General features: G+C 33.1%; 4 protein-coding genes across 15 annotated transcripts; 1 reads left to right on the plus strand and 3 right to left on the minus strand.

Annotated features, from left to right (window-relative positions):
* Positions 1-49: 49 nt before the first annotated feature.
* On the plus strand, positions 50-5,585 carry Tmem63 (transmembrane protein 63). 2 transcript variants are annotated; one of them, XM_031979417.2, is made up of 12 exons: positions 50-418; positions 863-995; positions 1,123-1,340; positions 1,483-1,759; positions 1,869-1,972; positions 2,081-2,273; positions 2,356-2,470; positions 2,631-2,827; positions 2,934-3,260; positions 3,350-3,625; positions 3,721-3,954; positions 4,050-5,585. In XM_031979417.2, the coding sequence occupies exons 1-12, from the start codon at positions 399-401 to the stop codon at positions 4,251-4,253; spliced, it is 2,298 nt and encodes a 765-aa protein (XP_031835277.2). In that variant the 5' UTR covers positions 50-398; the 3' UTR covers positions 4,254-5,585. The 2 variants fall into 2 exon arrangements, with proteins under 2 accessions (XP_031835277.2, XP_076221769.1); XM_076365654.1 differs by lacking the exon at positions 50-418 and adding an exon at positions 447-611.
* A 144-nt stretch (positions 5,586-5,729) lies between these two features.
* Positions 5,730-14,189, minus strand: NSD (Nuclear receptor binding SET domain protein). 7 transcript variants are annotated; one of them, XM_031979392.2, is made up of 14 exons: positions 14,147-14,189; positions 12,842-13,089; positions 12,356-12,632; positions 11,678-12,084; positions 10,860-11,586; positions 10,604-10,770; positions 10,197-10,515; positions 9,755-9,989; positions 9,466-9,661; positions 8,932-9,361; positions 8,578-8,851; positions 8,277-8,497; positions 7,952-8,178; positions 5,730-6,872 (listed from the first exon to the last, which is right to left on the minus strand). In XM_031979392.2, the coding sequence occupies exons 2-14, from the start codon at positions 13,055-13,057 to the stop codon at positions 6,645-6,647; spliced, it is 3,924 nt and encodes a 1,307-aa protein (XP_031835252.1). In that variant the 5' UTR covers positions 13,058-13,089; positions 14,147-14,189; the 3' UTR covers positions 5,730-6,644. The 7 variants fall into 7 exon arrangements, with proteins under 7 accessions (XP_031835252.1, XP_031835254.1, XP_076221756.1 ...); XM_031979394.2 differs by lacking the exon at positions 14,147-14,189 and having other exon boundaries at positions 8,578-8,728; positions 8,789-8,851; positions 12,842-13,962; XM_076365641.1 differs by lacking the exon at positions 14,147-14,189 and adding an exon at positions 13,579-13,961.
* Positions 14,190-15,496: 1,307 nt separating this feature from the next.
* Positions 15,497-17,242, minus strand: Dnaaf3 (Dynein axonemal assembly factor 3). Of its 2 annotated transcripts, none has more exons than XM_076365663.1 (6): positions 16,985-17,242; positions 16,710-16,899; positions 16,458-16,628; positions 16,186-16,365; positions 15,871-16,096; positions 15,497-15,805 (listed from the first exon to the last, which is right to left on the minus strand). In XM_076365663.1, the coding sequence occupies exons 1-6, from the start codon at positions 17,229-17,231 to the stop codon at positions 15,506-15,508; spliced, it is 1,314 nt and encodes a 437-aa protein (XP_076221778.1). In that variant the 5' UTR covers positions 17,232-17,242; the 3' UTR covers positions 15,497-15,505. The 2 variants fall into 2 exon arrangements, with proteins under 2 accessions (XP_076221778.1, XP_031835281.1); XM_031979421.2 differs by having other exon boundaries at positions 15,871-16,105.
* A 69-nt stretch (positions 17,243-17,311) lies between these two features.
* LOC116428152 (uncharacterized) lies at positions 17,312-21,940 on the minus strand. 4 transcript variants are annotated; one of them, XM_031979414.2, is made up of 10 exons: positions 21,777-21,940; positions 20,984-21,293; positions 20,649-20,893; positions 20,142-20,493; positions 19,855-20,058; positions 19,247-19,769; positions 19,044-19,181; positions 18,489-18,929; positions 18,237-18,430; positions 17,312-18,154 (listed from the first exon to the last, which is right to left on the minus strand). In XM_031979414.2, the coding sequence occupies exons 2-10, from the start codon at positions 21,281-21,283 to the stop codon at positions 17,906-17,908; spliced, it is 2,646 nt and encodes an 881-aa protein (XP_031835274.2). In that variant the 5' UTR covers positions 21,284-21,293; positions 21,777-21,940; the 3' UTR covers positions 17,312-17,905. The 4 variants fall into 4 exon arrangements, with proteins under 4 accessions (XP_031835274.2, XP_076221768.1, XP_031835275.2 ...); XM_076365653.1 differs by having other exon boundaries at positions 20,655-20,893; positions 21,593-21,931; XM_031979415.2 differs by having other exon boundaries at positions 19,044-19,130; positions 21,593-21,931.
* Between the last annotated feature and the right edge of the window lie 92 nt (positions 21,941-22,032).

Consider the following 22,032-nt stretch of genomic DNA (forward strand, 5'->3'; position numbering starts at 1 on the left):
ATTTCGTATATAACATCGTTTATGTATGCGCATCCATATATAAGTATATTCCTTTATCAAATAATTCGTTTTTAATTATAATCTCTTTTAAATATACTTTTCAAGAAAATATGATTTCTACGTGTAACAAATGAATTTATATGATGACTAATCATGACGTATAGATCAGTCTAAACAAAAGCAAAGCTCATGTCAGCGGAACGTGGTTGATTTAAAATCGCGTTATCTTTTATTGTAATCATACCATTCAGGTTAGGCTATGTCGATGTGTACACTTGCAAGTACTTCTTATAAGTTATAACTAACGACATTCGCATGCAATGTGTCAAATAGACACGTTTGTTAACATGCACCTTTGTATTTATTTAACAGTAGAGTAATATAAACATTTCATAAGTATGGATTATATTGCCTTTAAGTAAGTATAAAATTGCAGATCTTTACTCAAATTTTGTGCTTGTATTTCATTATTGCACGGACATATAATTTGACAGTTACCAAGTGCGTCCATTTCGTCAAACACACAGTTGTTATCCAAGTATTTCGTTACAATCTGTATCAAATCATTTAGATAAAGCGTACATATATACGCGTAAATGTAGATATCCATGGTAATAAACATTATACTTTGATTTATTGTGTATTGCAAATTTACATAAATTTAGAACGTGTAGAGTATATCAATAATATGCTTTTTGTATAATATTATACTTAATTTCATTTTCATGTACTAAATAAAAAAATCTTGTGTGACAATTTATGCTTAGGAAATTTATACATAGAATAGAAATGTTAAATAGAGATTTCTTTTTAAATAAAAATATTTATAAAAACTTCTAGGTACATTGGTATTCTTTTAAAGTTTCAGCTCTAGTCTACATGACACTCCGTCTACAGAAAAATGCATTCCAATACCAAGACATAATGGAACACTATTACCTGATGTTTATGCAGGCATTCCTGAGAACCTGTTTCTAAATTTTATTGGATTTTCGGTAAAAATTATATATATATATATATATATATAAAGAGACATTTGAAATCTTATATAATGCGTAAATTGTTTTTATGAAAGATATAATTAGAAGTTTTCGTATCTAATATCGCTGTTTATTTTCACAGCTTCTTGTTATTTTGTTTGGTTTGTTACGCAAAAAGGCATGGAATTATGGACGTCTCGCATTATTTAATAAAACAGATGAAAGATGGATGGAATTATTTTATGGAGACAATGAGGGTAGAGACACAGAAGCTTTATGTATAGAAACTTCTGTTAATTCACAGCTTTCTCAGGTCGATAGAGGTTTCTTATCATGGATTGTTACTGCATTCAGAGTAACGTAAGTACAATTAAAATATTTTAAATAAATATACATGTTATTATGTAAGTCATATTTACACTTAATAAAGAACTACCAAATACAAATTGATGGAAAATATTTTATCAACATTTGGAACAATAGTTTTTTATTATTATTTTAGCGATGATGAACTATTGAAGCGAGCAGGACCTGATGGTTTACTTTATATATCATTTGAGCGTCATTTAATCATCTTAACCTGTTTGATGGTTATCGTATCCTTATGTATAATTTTACCAATTAATTTTCATGGAAACATGCAAGGAGACAAAACAACATTTGGTCACACGACATTGTCCAACTTAGATCCAACGTCTACATGGATTTGGGTGCATTCGATACTCATTTTATTCTATTTACCAGTGGGTGGTTACATTATGAAACATTTTTTGAAAAAAGTACAGTATTGAGCTTGCAAAAATTTTATATATATGTATACATATACATATACATACCGAATTCTTTGTAGTGTAAGCGATCAAATAATAAAAATGATATTATACATAGGTACGAGATGCTAAACATGGTGGTGAGTTAGCAGCTAGAACACTGTTGATTACAGAAATACCAAAACATCAATGCAAAGTTGAAACACTTATTGATTATTTTAAGTATGTAAATTTTTATTTAGATACAAAAGTCAAAAATTTTTTTACTATAAATAAAACTGTGCATAATGATAAATTCCGTTCGATGTATTTCATTGTAATTATTTGCAGAGAAGCATTTCCTACTTTAACAGTAGAAGATGTTACATTAGCATATGATATTAAGCGACTTTCAGCATTAGACACAGAAAGGGATTGCGCTGAACAAGCACGTTTATATTGTGAAAATTATGCAAAGAAGAGAGAACCTTTAAAAATGTATCCGTATCCATGTGGCCAAATGATGGGTTTCTGCTGCAAACGTGTACGTGCCATAGCAAAGATTCATAATCTAATCAATTTTTCGTAAGAAAAATTTAAAAATAAATATATGATTTCTTTCACAGCAAATTGATGCTCATGATTTTTATATGAATGAAGAAATACGATTGAGTGCATTAGTCGAAGAAGAAAAAAGGCTATCATTGAGTAGGCCTTTAGGAGTAGCTTTTGTGACTTTAGGTTTGTTATTATTTGCAAATCTTTGTATTAATATGTACTTTCAATTTAAAATGAATAATCGCATTAATATATACGGCCATTCGAATAATCGAGTAATTCACAATTAATAATTTTTTTTTTAACGAAACAACATAGTAACATTCGTAATTATAATACAAAGGTACACCTGGCGCAGCTAAAACGATGCGTAAACAGTTACGCTCGTCACCTAGTATAAAATGGGTTGTAGATTATGCGCCAACACCATCCGACATCTTTTGGGAAAACCTGAGTATACCAAGACCATATTGGTATGTGAATGCGGTGTTAGTCAATTTTGCTTTGGGTATCATACTATTCTTTATTACTACACCAGCTGTAAGTAATTTTCAGCCGAAGTAGTATTGCGGAACATTCGAAATACATTTAAACCTGATTTCAGGACATTAGAATGATAATGTAATACTCGTAATCTTTGTTTTAGGTAATAGTGTCTGCTCTGAACAAATTACCAATTACAGGAGACATTAAGAATCTTAGCCCAGTAGTTTCATCTTTCCTTCCAACCGTAGTGTTGGTCAGTGTAGCTGCTTTAATGCCCGTATTAGTGGCAAGAAGTGAATCGTTAGTTCGACATTGGACCAGAAGCAGTTTAAATCGGGCGTTAATGACAAAAACATTACTTCTGTTACTACTTATGGTTCTTATATTACCTAGCTTAGGATTAACCAGTGCTCAGGCATTTTTAGAGTGGACCGTGAACCCTCTGAATGACACAGGAAGATGGGATTGTGTATTTTTACCAGATCAGGTACGATCGCAATGATAATACAATAAACGTGTTTCGAAATTTCATTAAATATATTTGTTGATAAATTCTAGAACACTGTATTTTTATAGGGTGCTCTATTTGTAAATTACGTTATTACCGCGGCCTTACTTGGAAGTGGATTGGAATTGGTCAGATTCCCAGAACTAGCGATGTATACCTTCAGGCTGTGTATGGCTCGTAGTAGAGCAGAAAGAGTACACGTTAGAAAAGCAGTGTTATGGGAATTTCCTCTGGGTGCTCATTATGCTTGGTTAGTCTTAGTTTTTACTATGACGACGGTGTACAGTTTAGCCTGTCCATTAATTACTCCCTTTGGGCTGCTGTATCTTGTAGTGAAACATTTGGTATGTTTAAATGTTTCAGATTTAAATTCACTAGCTCACGGTATAACAATATCCTATTACTAAACAGATGTATTATTGTGTTTGATGTTGAATAGGTGGATAGGCATAACTTGTGCTTCGCGTACGGACCAAGTGTTGGCGGCGGCCAGTTAGCAGGGGCAGCGGCAAACGCCACCGGAGCCGCTCCAATTTTGGCTCAAGCCGCATTATTGGCGCTGGGCTTAGTAAGAAAAGGTTTATCACCGTTAGCCGCTGTACAACTTAGCGGTTTTGCAGCAAGTATTTTGGGCCTTGTTACTGGAGCTACCTTGCCTTCATCGAAGTCAAAGGTATGATTGACAAATGTTGCCTCATGTATTTGTCTTTGATCGTGTATCTTGACTATATTACTGTAACGATATCGTTGAACTTGTTCGTTTTACAGACACAAGCGGTGAAAAGGGATTTGTCAGGTGGACAAAATTTTATTGCACCGGTATTGAGAGAAAAACAAGTTTCTATGGAGGAAACTGTGTCTGCCAGATCAAATTCAGATCTCAATTTGCCTAGTTTAAGAAGTACTAGTACTTCTTCGATACAAGAGAGTCCGAAGCTTTATCAGAATTATGGTAAAGAATCGACAGCATGATTGTTCTTTTACATTTAAGAATTCGAATCGTGCAATTAGAGAATTAAAGTCGTTCAGTGTAAATGCAGTGAAGTATGATACATGCTCTAATTTATTATAATTTTGTGCATTGTGATACGATATATCGTATATTGAATGTGATCGACACGTTTCGGAAATGAAACCGAATTCACTTATTACATTGTCGGTATAACATTGAAATTATCCAAACAGTACTACTTACTTAGTATATCATTTTTTGTTTACCAGATCTTTTTTTGTATGGAAAGATTCAGACTTGATTAACGACCGTCAAGAAGGAAATTCATTTCTCCTTATATTAATTTAAAAGAATTTTTAAATAATATATTATCTAATTAGTTATATTATAATAATAACAACGACAAGAAGGACGGTTTATGTTATTATTTATCTGCATTTCCTATTTTCGTAAGAGATATTTGCAAAAGTTATTCCTCTATTGTTTTATTGTGTGTCTTTTTTCCACATTAATTTTTTATCTGCACCCAGTTTAAACACATATTATTCGAATAAAAAAAACTGTTACATCGTGACACCTAATGAATAAGATTCGTATTCATTTCACGATGGATTCTACAAGGCGTTCGACTGTGTGTAGCTCTTTAAGGAATAACTTTACAAGCCAAACTAAGATAAAGTTAAGAAAGCAAAAAATCTCCCCGTTTTTGAGTTATCGGCGATTATAATTCATCTATAGTGGCGTATCCATTGTTTCTGTTTTTCGTACGGTATGTTACTACTTGCGCTTATACTATCTGTTTGATGCGCAACACTATTGGTGAATCATCGTAATCTCGCCGTTTGTTCATAGTTTTACTTTGACTTGTAAAATTACCTCCTAAAATAACTACTACATAAACTCGAACGACCAGTACATCTTGCTTTTGTACTCAGAGCAGATTTTTAACAATTCTGGTGAGAATTTACCAGGAAAGATACTTTCGCTAAATAATACAACATACGAGGTATATGAAAGAAAATAAAACAAAACAAATTCATAATTGTACAAATAATCAGAAATCAGCAACCCATATAAAAACATTATATGTATTTGCATCCACTTCACTGAAAGAATTTTTAACTGTACTTCAGATTATTAATAAAATCGTACTAAGGATAAAGACTGTCAAGTAACATAAATAATAATAATTTTTACTTATATTACAGACAATTTTTTTAGGTGCATTAATTTTTCATCTTGCATTTCCATTGACGACTCGCTTATTCGTATATACAATTTCAAGTACACAAACAAAACCACTATTGAGAAATTTATGATATCCTCTTGGCTCTACGATATTCACATCTACGCTGTGTTCTATGAAATGATTTTTCTATCTATTGTACATTATCGAGTTTTAACTGGACAATGAATAATAATACAATTTGAACGAATTTATGAACGGGATTCATTCGCTCACGTAGAAAAAGGATACTTTTAACTTCATCATCGTGTAATATTGGATAATGATTTTGTTTAATCGTCGCCTTAACGCTAAGTACCCTTAAAAATAACATATTTCGCATGATACAAATGTTTTAAAATATACAAGGCAGTGTAAAGATATATAATTGTTTCAACGGTGGAGAAAGTGTTACTCAACCGATTCAAATTGTTCACATTTGGAATAAAGATTTAAATGGAAACCAAATGATTAGAAACAGGCTATCTAATTGGTATCCGAATTATTGTAAAATTAAATATTGGGCCCTCGAGAGTTCATCCATACTGGAGTCTGAATTAAACCTGACTAAGTCAAGGCACTGAATTAGTATGCCACACTGTTTCAAGTTAAATACTCAACCGCACACTTAGAAAACTGAAATGTATGATTACCACGAACAAGTGTATACACGTTACATTTCGTTTGAAGATGATCAGAATTCAGTTCCATGTCAATCTGACGAAGCAAAGAACATTTACGGGAATAGATGTTTGCTCTGCTTTCAAAATAATTTCTATGTGGATACATATGTATATAACTGTATATAAATGTATGTATACAGATACGATTACATACATTTTTTATTAACTAATAATAATTCAGATGTTTCTCGACTATTTAAAAAACATTGTATATAATAAATAGAAAAAACGAATATACGAATAAAGGAGGTATATCACTGGATAAACATATATGAGGTATAGTATAGTTATTTAATAATTTCAAAAATTGAGTTTGTTTTCTGAATAGCATAATCGTACTTCATTAAAATTTGATTTTTCACTGATCTATTTGACATGGAATGAATGTCACTGCATATACTATTATCTTACAATGGTTTGCACTGTAATCATTCATGGAAATTATAAATGAATTACCATACATTTCACTATTCAAATCTATTTGATTGTTATGAACAAACGGTTCATTCGTATAAACTACCACCAATTATGGCTTCCAGTTGACTAGACGTAAGGTTATTCAACTCTTCTACCCGATTCTCCTCCTTCCTCAGTCTAAGGGACAATCGGTGCAATGTTTTCCTTTTCATATTTTTCGAATTGTATTCACATGGTATAAAATCGTTAGGTTGTATGACTTCCTCGTCATCCTCCCTTTGAGATTCCTCACTTTCTTCACTGCTTGGATGAACCTACAAGTCACATTGCTGTTTAAGAGACTTTTGTTCCATAAAAATTTACATGTTATATGAACATAAACGGGAAAGCAACGAAATTTATGCGAGTTTAAAGATAAACTCTGTTTCGTAGCTAAGTTACGTGCATTAAAAAAAGTGCAAGAAATTACGTGATGCCCACAATAAAACTATATGTACAACGGCACAATTTAAATATTTATTCCGTTAAAAAAAATTATTTACTCACCAATACATTCGTAAAATTGCACGAATAAATAAACAATAAATAAACTATTTGTTAACTGCAAACTAGGAGTTTTTCTCTTACTAGGATTACGATTATGGTTTAGAAGAAATCCAAATAGATAATAGCAAATGTGTACACTCACTTGAACGTATAAACTTAAACAGAACATGTTTGTTTGTTTGCTACTACTTCTCACTACTGCCAATGTCAGGGAGAGGATGCTGGGAACAATGAAAAATAATTAAAAAAAAAAAAAAAAAAAAAAAAAATTTAAGAAAAAGGTTAATTGTTATTAGTTTTTCTTCTTCAGAAATATTTACTAGCAAGAAATAATATATTTTCGATTATATTTTCTCTATAGAAGTGCATCGATAATCTTATATCTTTTGCAGTTGAGTGTTATGACCTGTAGATTAACATCAATGCACATGACAAACGCAGTACGGCGTTAAATAAAATTCAGGATTACTAGAACGTAGAATAGAATGAAGTAAATTACATCGGTGAATATAGTCGAATACAGAATTGTGCTGAGAAAACGTATCCGTATGGAGTATTTAAAAATGCAATTGTTTTTACATTCGATGAATATCACGAATTAGAAGGTGCCCAAACATTCTACTAATACATAATATATCCTCTATAAAATCTTGTCATGCTTTACCACCACCAACGCAATTTATCGCTAACGTGCTTTACGTTAAATGTAAATGAATATAAGGAAATAAAATTATTTTGGGTGAGAAAGCTTAGGATGAGTATCCAAAAGTTGCACTGCACTGCATTACTTGTCCTTTCTTAGAATATGTCACGATGGTACTCTTATTATAAAATTTCATCATCTCACCTCTACTATGGAAACTCTTGGCGATGGTTCGCGTGGCACAGCTTTTTCCATTGTCACAAGTGGACTAGTAGACCCCGTGGGAGAAAATTCCCTATCCGTATCGGTCTCGTTATCTGAATAATCTTTTTCATCTTCAACGGATGATTTTTGTATTTCCATATTTTCGTGTAGCTTACAAACAAAACCACCTTTCTCGCCGTATTCAAACAAATTCCTTTCCAAATGCACTATCAACAGTATTAACATTATTATCAACTATTATCTCAGGACGTTTAAGAGTTATTCAGGACGCTTATGCGTTTTTATTGTCGTATTACGTTACTACCTTGACAGAAAGCAGCGCTGCAAAAAGAACAATGTGCTGATGTTCTACGTCCACATGCTGTACAATGATGCCAAGGACAACTAAACCTGGAGTCCACATCGTCGATAACTACACATGTTTTATGATATTTTTTGTTACATGTCTTCTGGTCACAGACTACAAAGTCTTCTAATTTTTCAATTTCTTGTCCACAGCCCCAACAAGTTAAATGTTTTCTCGACCTATGAACGGTTAATAATAGGATTAAAACTGATTGATTATCAAGCTTATCGCGAGCAAACGTACACGGAGAATCGCTTACCTCTTTTGACGTTTCATTTTGTCCAATTTCTCAAATTTCTTTTGATGAATCGATGGTGTCGTTACCTGCGATTTCTGTACCTTTAAACCTATAAATCCGCTACAATTTGATGCACCGCATAGGCAGGGCTTTCGAGTTTCTCCGTCGCAAGCTAAATTATAATTAAAAGTTAATTCTTCACCTGGTTCTATATCGCATAACGCAAACAGACCTATACGCGTGTCTCCATTTACCGTCCATTTCTGAGTCTCGCAGTTTGGCGAACATGAATGATCTGTATTCCGAAAATAGTAGTTTGGAAGTATAAATTCATCCTTTTTATTTCATCATTTGATAAAGGCGGAAGGTACTCACTCATAAATCGACTTAAATTGCCCTTTGGTTCGGCATCTATCATTCTATTATTGTCTATGGTTAAAAAATAAAAATTCTCGTTCTTTAATTCCTTTTTTCTATGCAGCCTTTGTTTGTATTCAGCTTCGTCTATAACTTCACCTACGTACTCGATAACAAATTGTCCTGCTTTAATGTATTCTAAACTTCTAAGACCCCATCCACGGGCAACAGTGTGAAACGGTTCCATAGCAGGATATTGTCTTCTCGCAAATGCCTGATTATTACATTTCGGGCCAGCAGGACAGATACCAGGGCTACATTCAACTAATAATATTCGATTAAGGCAATCTGTTCCTGGTGCACACGGATTTTCCCACTCTGCGTCGCAATCACAAGCAACAATACTTTCAACTTCTACCGGTTTTACATTCCCAACGGGTTTATTTACCTATAAATATAGATGTTACCGCGTATTACAAATTATAATCTATAAATCAATACTCTGCTAAAAATAACTGTACACGCGAAAAAATATAAACAAAACTGCTTTACTTTCAATTTAACGTAAGGTGGTGGTTTCAATCCTCGGGGTCCATGATCCTTAGCAGCAGCTCTTTCAACCTTTAAACGCTGATGAATATCATTAGCTTCCTCTAACGCTTTCCGGTAAGTATCGTCTCTATTATTTTTTTTACCGATCGGTGGTTTTATATTTGCGTCACCATCTTGATAAAGGAAAGCGCGACCCCTGAAGAAGAAAAGAATGAAAAAATAATTAATCATTATGATTTCTACACATCCTGCATTTTATTATTCCTCAAATATGACGGAAATTGCTTACCTATGTATCCAATAATAATTATTTGATCCCAAAAACATCACGCAAAATTTACCAGGACTGTGAGGTATAGCTTCTATGTTCTCAGGAATTTGATGCGGATAGCAAATACGGGATGGCCACCACCGATAATTACCGAGTTTAACCCACACAATTTCCCCGTATAAAGGTAGTCTGCCCGTTTCACAGTCTTCACAGATAAATGCACCATCCGGCGCATCAATTCCTAGAGTTATTGCTGCTTATAATACCTTTATGTATTGACAATACAATTACTGCTACTACATACTACTATTTTCGGATGTAAATGTTGCTATTTGTACTATTACCATCACCATCACTGTGAAATAATACTGCTACACTACTATTGACACTACTCTATTACTATTATCAACGTAATTATCATTATTATGACTTTTGCCAAACATAAAACAAATATAATTACCTAGACACTCGAGATGAAAAGAAGTTGGACACGTGTCGCAACAAATAAGACTTCCACCTCTTGTACATAAAAAGCACCATGCTGCATTTACTGGTGGATGGGGTGCCTGATAATGCTTTGGGCAAACTATTTGACTGCCGGTTAGAATCACTGAACCAGCAGGCAAACAAGAAGTAGATGTATGATAAGACGAAGGACATCGAACACAACGTGCCAATTTCTCATTTGGGGTTCTTGAATGACTGTCTTGAGGATTGTCGGAACTGCACGTGTGACACATATGATACGGGCAGGTTAATCGACCTCCTTGCCAATGAGACTAACAAAAAATAATATTCATAATAAAACAATAATGCATTTTGCACAACCATGTTTAAAACCATTAAAGATAGTTCTGTCATTATTACCTGCGGCCACGATTTTAAACAGGATGAGTGATAATGTTTTCCACAGGCTAAGACAGTACATCTTATTCTGTCACCTTCCCTTTCATTACATATGAAGCAAGCAGGTGCTACACCTGACAAACAATCAATGCATTTGAATAATTCATCTTCTTGTTCATCGGTTTTACCTAAATTGATAAGAACATTCATTTTATTAAATTCGACTAAATGGTATTCTCAACGATGAATACACCAAATTTCAATTTTGATTAAATACCGCTATTTTCATCTTCGTCAACATTGTTTTGTTTAATCTCCTTTATATCATCGAGTATCTTATCATCCATTGTACTGTCGTCGATGGAATGTTCTGGACTGGATTCACCAGGTTTTACACAAGATAAATGAAAATATGAATAACAAGGTCCTTTACATCTAGTTAACTTTCCAGTTTTTTCACATATCTGACACACCTTCTCTTGCTTCATTCCCTTAAAGAGATTGTAAGGTCTACTTTTTTTCGTTTCTGAAGCAATCATTTCGTCTTTTTCAACTTTGATTCTAGATTTCTTATTCTCCTTCATACTCGATTCCACATCAGTGGATAAATCTTCTTGATCCGATAAATTTTCTTTAATATGAGTAGCAGAGGCGTCTGAAGTTACATACGATCGATACTTTTTACGAAACGAGGAGTTCATCGAGTCCCAAGTTTTTTTTAAATATTTCTTAATATCCTGTTCTGATGCATCAGGGTATTCATCTTCCAACATATCTCTATTCCGTTCATAATAAACCTCAAAGACACCATCTACATCCTCTTCAGTCTTAAATTCCACTTTCTGCGCAACAGAGACTTCATCATTGGAATCTCGTTGGCTTAAAGGAGACAAGGGAGGAGTATCAGAATTAAGTCTTGAATTACTTTTACCATTTTCTGTCAGTTTCAGTATTTTAGATGTTGTTCCATCTGTTTTGTATTGCGATTTTTCCAATTCATATGCCTGCAATATTATTAAATTACAAATTGATAATAATTTAATAATTGTAAAGAAAATATTCGTTCGAACTTAATAATTAATTTTAAATATTTACATTATCTGATTTAATACGTTTAATGTCAAATCCACTGGAATCGTGTGAATGTTTTCTTTTGTTAACCTTATCTTTTTCATCTAATGCAGTTATCTTTGGCGATCTGTTTTTTGTATTTTTCTCTTTAGGTTTAAATATATTAGATCTGTCTTCATTGCTCATTGGTTGAACTTCCATAGCTTCTTCTATTGCGCTTTCCCATTTAGATTTAATTCCAGGTTTTACTACAAATGCAGCAGCATATTTTGCATCTCTCTTCTTAACTTCTATAGTCACTGATTCTGACAGTTTCTTAAAATCAGCAAAATTAGTGAACGGTATCATAGAGTTTGAAGAAACCCAACTATGGCGTCCTTTATCTCCAAAATATCGAACATGTACCATTAATATCTGGGATCTGGCAGTTGCTAGCCAAACAAATTATATTTTGTTATAATTAAATGGGATCATTCATGTTAAATATACTACTTATAGCTTATCAATATTTAGCTTAGATATTGCATCATTGTATACTGAACAACATTTGGAGATAACAATATTAATTATTAATTTTTTTGAGAAGCAAGTATTTATTTTAGAAAGTATAAATCAATTTGAAACAGGAAAAACAAACAAACATGGAGACACATAAAGATGGTAAAAATATAAAATATATTTTTAAATATAAAATGGACTTACTTTTTAATCTATGGTACGTCATTAAAATTGGATCTAATGTTATTACACAAGGCCAGAAAGGGAAATTACCAACACGAGCCCATGCTAATTGACCTAATATCCAATTGCACTGTATAGATGAACCAATTATCTTTGGAACAGTTTCATCCATGGTGGTCAAACTAATGGAAGAATCACTTGTATCGTCCAAGTCATTGATCGCATTATTTTCATCCATGCTTTCGTTACTGCTGTCGGATGAATTTTGAGATTTCCGGGCTTTCAACACCTTGTTACTCTACAATATAAGTATATCAATAAGATTATATTCGATTATAAAATAGTTCTACTGATTATTCAATGTATAAAAAAATATAGCACAAAAAAGAAAATATAATATTCATCTAAATAATTATATTACTATATTTAATGTCACGTTAGTTTTTAGGAATTCTATGTAACTATAATTAGACAAATTTAAACTGATTTTAAAGAATCATAACATGCCTTTGGAGAACCAGCCATTTCATTTTTAGGAGATTTGGGTTTTATTGTCCTACCATACCGACTTTTACATGATGTGGCCGTGTTAGATTCAACATTAAAGTTCTTTTTGTCATACTCAAAATTGTTTCTTGTTGCATCCAAATTACTGCCGTGATCGACGAATCTTGATTCAGTAATTATGCCCACCTTGCTGTTCACTCCGTTGATAGAGCTCATAGTTTATTAACTAATTCAACATGTTCATTACTCTGGATGGACAATAATACAGTAATAAGAACCGTTATACGCTTCTTCAACACTTAGAGAGATATAAACTTAGGAACTTGTATATAAAGGGCTCACTCGTTGAAAACAATTTTCATTATCGCTGAAAATAGCTGCGATGGCCGATTTTCAAGGGTTACTTTATATTACAGAAAAACGACACGTATTGGTATCTGTTACACAATAGTAATAATCTATTTTGTTTGATCTTTTCACAAGAGTATAGTTTTTGTTACATTAAACATCTTTTTTTATATTAATAGTAAAAAACTATAACCGAACCTCACGAATCTCTGAACAGCAACAGGACGCGTTTCCCGCGATTTTGGGTAATTCTCATAACCATACTGCATTTAACTTTTCACTATGATACGAGTAGTATTTGGTGATTTTTGTTTTATCAATTTCATTATCGTAATTTCAAAAGCATGTTCTTTTTCATAATATTTTATTTAATTATTAGAATTTTGTACCATTATGTTTGGTTTATAAACATTTTATTATATGTATGCGAAGTGCGACACGCACACACACACACACACACAAACCGCATACCAAACGACACGCGCGTAAGCTTTATGTTTGATATATGTTAGCATTGAATATATTTATGATTATATTATTATTATTTATTCATTCAATCATATATATACTTTCATCATCCATTGAATAATATGTATGTACATGTGTATGTATATATGACATGTACGATTATTCTTTACATTTGAAATGAAATTCAAAGTAAAGTTTACGAAAATCGTTCATTAATCAATATAATAATACTGGATTCCCACAAAAATACTCTTTGATTTCAAACGTGTACAAATACAAAATTTCTTGGGATATGTTTATAAATAAAACGACAACAAATACATTAATTCGAAATATTTATATCTTTCTATCTAGCGAGCAGTGAAATTCATTTGAAGAAAATAGAAAAAATGACTAGGTGTTCCTCAAGTGGCCCCCGAGGTCACCGGATACTACTGTTTGCGACTTTTTTCTTTGGAGGTACGTGAAGGACAGAATGTACATACGTACCTCCTCTACTTGCAACTATGGATGATCTGCAGGATAGCATCACTGAAGCTATAAACGCGATCATGCCGAATATGCTTTGGAGAGTCCGTTCGGAGTTCCATTATCGCATTTACAGTAACAGGTAATAGATACCACATGAAATTTTATGAACTGATGAAACTGTAACCACAAAGGTGAAAGAATATTCCAATAAATTTTGATTTTGTAATCATTTGAAACCAAGGAGTGATTTTGCGAACATTCTGTACGTTACTAATACTAGTTGCAAATATTTTGTTAATATTTTTAGTCGTATATATTACACAGGAGAAAAGGTTATTATGTACCAAAAAAAAACAATAATTCAACTATTACTAATTTATCATAAGTTTTAATGCTTGACTGTATATTTTCGATTTATATCGTTTACAACATCTGGTATTTTAGAATTAATATCGAATTAACAGTATGATAATTGAAATCTTCTCTTACAAGGATTTACATATATTTCAAAGTTATTTATATAATGAGCAAGATATGCAAACTGAAAATTATACTCTGTCTGTATAATTCAATTAAATCAAGAAATTTTAAGACCAGTATTTAACTCTGTGTTCATTACGGAGAGAAAATTTTCAAAAGTATTAATATAATGCCGAACAGGGATATACCAGCTTCAGAATAAACTTAGGAGGAACAGAAATCGAGCAATTTTTTCTTTTGTTCCGTTACAGTAGTTTTTCATGCAGGAAACGAAAAGTACGTATAACGTTTGTCGATACGTTTCGGTCGTTCAACTTTCGTCGATGCAAACGAATCATAAAAAAGTGTAATTATTCGCGAGAACAATGTTCCGTGAAAAAATTTCCGCAATAGTTTTTAATCGCTCTCGTTCAACTGTAGAAACGAATTGTTTCGCATGGTTTGGAGGATTATTTGAAATTCTGGAAAATTTATATCAACGAGCAGATTTAACAGGAAAGTAGGTTAGGTAGGTGGTTAGGTAGGTTAGGAAGGTAGATTAGGTAGGTTAGGTGGGTTTAACAGGTAGGTTAGGTGGGTTTAGTAGGTAGGTTAGGTAGGTTAGGTGGGTTTAGTAGGTAAGTTAGGTAGGTTAGGTGGGTTTAGTAGGTAGGTTAGGCAGGTTAGGTGGGTTTAGTAGGTAGTTTAGGTAGGTAAGTTAGGCAGGTTAGATGGGTTTAGTAGGTAGGTTAGGCAGGTTAGGTGGGTTTAGTAGGTAGGTTAGGCAGGTTAGGCAGGTTAGGTAGGTAGGTTAGGTAGGTTAGCCCACGTGCGTGTACACGCGTATACACACGGCTGAAAAAGAGAGATAGAGGGAGGGGGGAAATAAAAAAAACTCCATTAGTTCTATATAATTATTTAAGTTTTGCAAAACTTAGCAATGCAATGCTTTTTTGAATTTATGTCACCAATTTCACGCAATCCACATTTTTTTGCATTATCTTTCAGTTCCTTTACAAAGTCGTGTAATTTTTCTTCTCGTATTTCTATCAAATACTTTTGTAATTCAATTAAAACAATTGCTCCTTTTTTTAATAATGGACTAAGATTAGGCAATTGTTTGACCATGTTATGTGCTACCCATAGAAAGTCGAATCTATTGACATAATCTGCCTTGAATTTGAGTGTCTCTATAGAAGTTATAGGATGAAAAATGACCTAAAGATATATTATAAATTTTAGAAAGTAGTATGTATACAATGTTATTCAATTATTAACGTTACCTTATGATTTTCAATATTTGTCCAAAATATATTGTCTGTTTTGTATTTAGTTGCTTCCTTCTTCCATGATTCTTGTTCCATTTCATTATTTGGTGACTCACTTATTATTGTACTATTTAAAATGGAGCGGTCTCTATGTGATGCAAACAGGTCTTCGCATAATGGTTCTTTGGTTTTAATTTCATAAATGCAATGCATGATTTCATATTCAGCTACATCTGTTGCTCTATACTTTCTAAATTGTTATGCCCGTATTTATATATAGAAAATAAGAATAATATTAACATTTCAGACAAAATAAAAGGTAAATCTTACCGATTATGTTTTAATTCTTCTAAGATCCATGTAAAAAAGGGACCATTTGTTATTTCTCCTAAATAAGTATAATGTACAAATCCAGGTCCATATTGTATTATATTACTTAATAGTGTTGGGTTGCTTCTAACAGGTTCTCCCTCTAACCAAGTGAATGCAATACCATTGTTTCTCCAAAATCTAGTTTTGAAATTAATAAATACCAAGTTTATGTGTACAAACATATTTGTCGTATAATGTATTTACATGAAAATGTTGTATGAAAAATTTACCTATATTCTTGTACAGTTAAGTATGAGACATCACGAGATTTCAAAATAATATGATAATCCCAGTCAAAAACACCATTACGATAATCGTATCTTGTGTTTAATGACTTTCTAACTCTTTGGTCCCAGTATTCTACGATGGGAATATTTTCACATGTTGCACGCTTCCAAAATCTTACAAAAGATATTACAGACCAAGTCAAAACTTAAAAATATTAAAGAAATGTACATTTTAATTTGTTCTATTAAACTTACTTGAAAATTGCTTCTAACCGATCTTTATCCTTATGCTTAAAATTTTCTAAACTTAACCAAGGACAATCGATTGTGCCCGTTGGTATGTCTGCCAAATTATTTGATAGCTTTATCAAATACTTAGCAGTTGCTGGTCTTACAAGTGTATTTCCAAATATTTCCAGGTAATATCGAGTTGCTTCTTGCAACCCTTAAATGGATTTAATTTTTTTTATCAAAAAATGTATTTAATCAGAACAATTATAATTCATTATTTTAAAATCTTGTATACATACCTAAATTTTTTTCTAAACATGTACTTAGTAAGAGGATAGATCTACCAACTTGTTCCAATGTTGATTCAATTACATTATATTTAATAATACGGTCATGATGCAAATACGATGATGCCAATGTCTTCACAATATGTCTTGCATCACCAGCACCTACAATTAATACTTCGAGACACTCACCTAAACAATTAGTTTTGCTTTCATTAACTTCATGTTGTATATCCAGTGCAGGACTGTATCCCCACCACATATTGTTACACTACTAATAATATTTTAGTAGGCTACTACTTTAAAATCCTCTCCAAATACTGAGTGGTTAAATATTAAATGATACTGTTATTGTTACTAAGTAATGATTTCAGAATATGTTGTCACCATGGTAACATACATGCTCTTCAGGTACCGTGTTTGTTACATTAGTACTTATGTACAAAGCAGTGTAAACCGTGCATCTTGCATTTCATATTTCGAATATTAACATGAGTTTATTTTATTCTTACGTTATTAAAACTTTCACGTATTTCTATAATTTTCTTCTCGAAGTGTCTTTTAACAGTCATATGCGGTAGAACACTTAAAAGTATATACATGATTTAACGTGTATACTACACACACACACATGCGCGCGCGCGCACAACATCCACCCCGTTTACACACACACACACATACTTTTATAACACGACAAAATATAAAAGGACACTTTAACAAATACAAGTGTTATATTAAAATAAAAAGTCGGCGATTTTTATAATAAAAGTATAAACGTGTTTAGCCATAGTCGTGTCATAGACTTATAAAACCATTTATTTTATATCTATAATATAGATTCTGTGACACAGATAAAAATAATTCCGTTCCGAACCTTATTTCTGTAAGGTTTCTTTAGAAACACATTTTTAATTTGATTTCAAAGCACATATTAGCTCATTTGTCTCGCTTCTTTTGAGCCCGTTTATTGCCGCACCGTTGTAAAATATCGGTAATAGGTCCTTTATGTTGAAATATAGCATTAAGCTGCATACGCGCTTCATTCATTCCTTCGCTAATTAAGCTACTACGCTGCATATTTCCTTTAATCAGTTCATTTACACGTTCGAGTCCATCATCTTGCCTATTCCTGATGTTCTGTTGTGATTCGAGCATCGTTAATGTTGTTTTCAATTTTTCGTGTACCTGCATGAGCGCAAAAAATTATAACTAACAGTTTTAGATAAGCAAAACTATGTAGAGTATCTATACCAATTTATAAACGTACTTGTTTTTCAAGATCAGCAATATCTTCCATTTGCGCTGTAAGATGATACACTTTCCAACCATTTAGCTTTTGTAATACGTGTTTTTGTTGCGCTATTTCTGCAACAGTTGGTCGTCTTTCTTCACGAGGTCGGACTTCGCTTGGTCGCCTATAATGATGTAGTCTACTACCCCACCTATTCTTCCAGGATGGTCCTGTGAAAAAAAACTATTTTGTATCATACATAACAGTTTCAGCTTTCCTTTTACAAACCTAATAAACTGGGTGTAGGTCGCGCTCTTATTGTAACAGTTGCTTGTTGCGTAGGAGATTTAATGATGTCGCGTTGAACATTCGAAATTTGTCTTTTATCAGAAGATTTTTCCTTCGGTTCTTCTTTAAGCTCTTTCTTCATCCTTTCCTCCGTAATAAATTGCATTTCTTCTTCCGTGCATCTTGATTCTGTTAATTCTACACTGGTAAGTTGTTGTTTTCGAGGTTTCTTTCTCGGAGACATTTCTATAGTCGGATTCAAAGTAATTCTAGATTGTTCTGGTTCTTCATCCAGTCCTGGCGATGATGTCGCTGAAACTGTGGTGGATCCTGAACTTTGACAACCTCCACCATCTTGATCTCCTCTTGGCGAACAAGGAGGGCTAGATGTTGTGACAGGTGGTAGAGAGGCAAGTACAGGAACCAAATTTTTTGCGACACCTAAAAGTGAAATGAAATCAATCAATCTATGTAATACAAAATTATGAACATAACAAATAAAAGCAAAAATTAATCATATATACAATGCAAATGTAATTTTATACTTTCTTATACCTTTGACTGGTGAATTATCATGATCCCTTTTTCTAAGTATACTTGGTCTTGGAGATGCATTTGGCTTGGTATGTGGTTCATCATATCCTGGTTCAACAAATAATCTTACTGGTGTTTGTCGGTATTGAGAATATGTTCCTACATAACAGCAACAACGTAAGTTTGTTTCAAAAGTAAAAACAGAAACAACGGTAACAAATTACCTGTAGGTTCAAAGGAGTAGTACGTCGTGGTATGTGGTGGGTGTAAATACTGTCCTTGAACAGCTTGAGCGGGCATCGTATTCGAATTACTGTTTGTACTACTAGCTGAAGAAACCCGTAATGCGGACTGTTGGGAAGGTTTAATTTGAACTGTCGGTCCGATGTTTTGAGCTTGCACTGTTTTAACAGGTGCAGAAGTAACTCTTGCAGGTGCTAGAGGTAAAGGATGTAAAGACATCCCAGTAATTCTAGTAACTGTTGTTGGTGTTGGTTGTGATATTCTGGTTACATTTGATGTACTTGCTGCTGTAGTGATCACCCTTGATACTGTATTAAGATTTGTCAAAGATGTTACTGTTTGAACTACACGTGGAGCTGTTTGTTGTTGTGACTGTGCTTGTTGGGATTGTAATTGTTGCTGCTGCTGTTGCTGCTGCTGCGGCGGCTGCTGCTGCTGCTGCTGCTGCTGCTGCTGCTGCTGCTGCTGTTGTTGTTGTTGTTGTTGTTGTTGTTGTTGTTGTACCTAAAATAAAACTTATTTTATTGAATATTCAATAAATATTTTTGATGTCATAGGTACATGGCAAAATTGGCTTTCCAATACCTACTTGTTGAGATGGAATGACAATTCGACTTACAGTACCAGCCGACGGACCGGCTACTGTGTTAATCGATAATTGCCGTCCTACTGTTGGTTGAACAGTCACGGATGCTGTACCACTTATTCTACTTGCAGTTCCAACTACAGGCGTTGATACAGCTATGCGATTAACTGTCCCCGGAGTACTTAAAGATCTGTTTGGTTGGCTGGGCTACAAGTTTGATATAGAATTTATCTAATCATTATAATAATATTATTTGATAATCTTAATCATTAATAAATGTAACAATTTACTTGAATAGTTTGAGCAGAAGACCTGCTAGATTGTGCAGTCTGCGATACATTTGTCACTTGAGGCGTAGGCAGTCTACTTTGTGAAACTGGCAGTCTTGTAATACTATTATTTGTTTGAAGAACAGGTGCTATTAATCTGGAGGGAGTACCCGGAACTCCAGTTACCATTGTGGCTTGTACAGACCTTCCTTGGCCTGTTGGTGTAATTAAACGGGGTTGCTGACTGGAGTACACAGTGGATGGTGGTCTTGAAACTCGACCCACTGGTGGTGTAGGATGCCTCTGAGGTTGAGCATATACAACGGATGTTGTTTTAGGTTGCCATTGAGGGTTTGAAATAGTTGTACTTATTCTGAAAGGTATAATAAATAAATTTTATTATCATACTGTGATTTATAGTGTGTACATGTTTTACAATGAAGTGGCACTTTTATTAAATCTTAACAACAGATTTTGTATCACTTATGTTAATTAATTGATAAGCATTAGTTTCCATTACATACATACCCTGACCTTGTCGTTGGAACCGTCTGCCCTGTATTTGCTCTAACAATAGGAGTAGCCACTGTTGATCTTGGAGCAGATATATTTGCAACTGCAGCCGGCCCTCTTGGTACATGATAAGTTGCTGGCATATTTGTCACCTGTTGCGTTTGATGTAACAACTGTTGTGTTTGTGGTTGGTTTTGACGTTCCACTGTATTTAACATACTTGGAGATATTATTCTTACTGTAGAACCTACAGAACAAAGCTATAAACAGATAAACAGTCAATTATAATTTGATAAGGTTTGATAAGATTTGTTAAGATTATACAAATTCATGCATTGATGTTTCTTTACCGTTGTAGTTATTTTATTATTTTCCAATGTGGATGTGGTACCAGATGGAACTACAGGTTTCATTAGAGGTAACTTTGGATTTGTATCCATTGATATTGATTTACCTATATGATTACTAGGCGTTCCGATTGAACTCACTATAGTTTGCGTTGACTGAATATTTTGTATATTACTTTGTACAACGCTTTGTACATTTTGTGTGCTTTGCATTGTAGTTAGATTTTGTGCAACACTTTGCACGGTTGTTTCTGATATACGTTTATCACCTCCACTTTCTATAGAATTTATTGTTGTATTCATAACTGTTGGTCTAAAAATAAGTTTTTTAATGGACTAAATTATAATAAATTTCAAATATTTTCTCATTTTTAGTTTAATATACATATTATTGTAAGAAATGACATAAAAATTTTATAAAATATTTCGAGGTTACACAATTTTATAATGTCTTAATTAAAGATGTCATAACAATACTAAGGATGACAATATCGTGATGACTACACCATTAATATATTAAAATATTTGTTAATAACAATAACCACAACAGTTTTTTGTATTTTAAATTGACAGTAACCAGCGCTTCTTCTAAATATGAGAAAGTATGCATACCTTTAAAAAAATATAACACCACAAGATAATTGACAATTCACTTAAATATACATATTCAATATTTCTAAAATAGTTTTGTTTCATTGATGTCCCTTGAAATAAACATTTTAGAAGCAGAAAAGCAACTTTAACATAAGTACAAAAGTTTGTAACACTCAGTGTACGCACAGTATAGTGTACTTACTTAGGTATGTATAGTAATCAAATAAATAAATGTCCTAACCACTTTACGTAAAATTCGTGTTATTACTAGAATCATATTCCTAGCATTTCGTGTGTAGTAGGGATGTCCTACTGCCACCCCTCAAGCTAGTGACTCGCGTGCAATGGTTCCCCTACTACCTAACTTAAGGAGTTGCAGAGCTGCGTACGTGATAGCTGTATGTGTGTTCAATGTACAGATAAAGTATCTAAGGCGGAGAGGGTAACTTTTCGTGAGG

Source organism: Nomia melanderi, chromosome 3 (assembly GCF_051020985.1).
Source record: "Nomia melanderi isolate GNS246 chromosome 3, iyNomMela1, whole genome shotgun sequence".
Lineage (NCBI taxonomy): Eukaryota > Metazoa > Arthropoda > Insecta > Hymenoptera > Halictidae > Nomia > Nomia melanderi.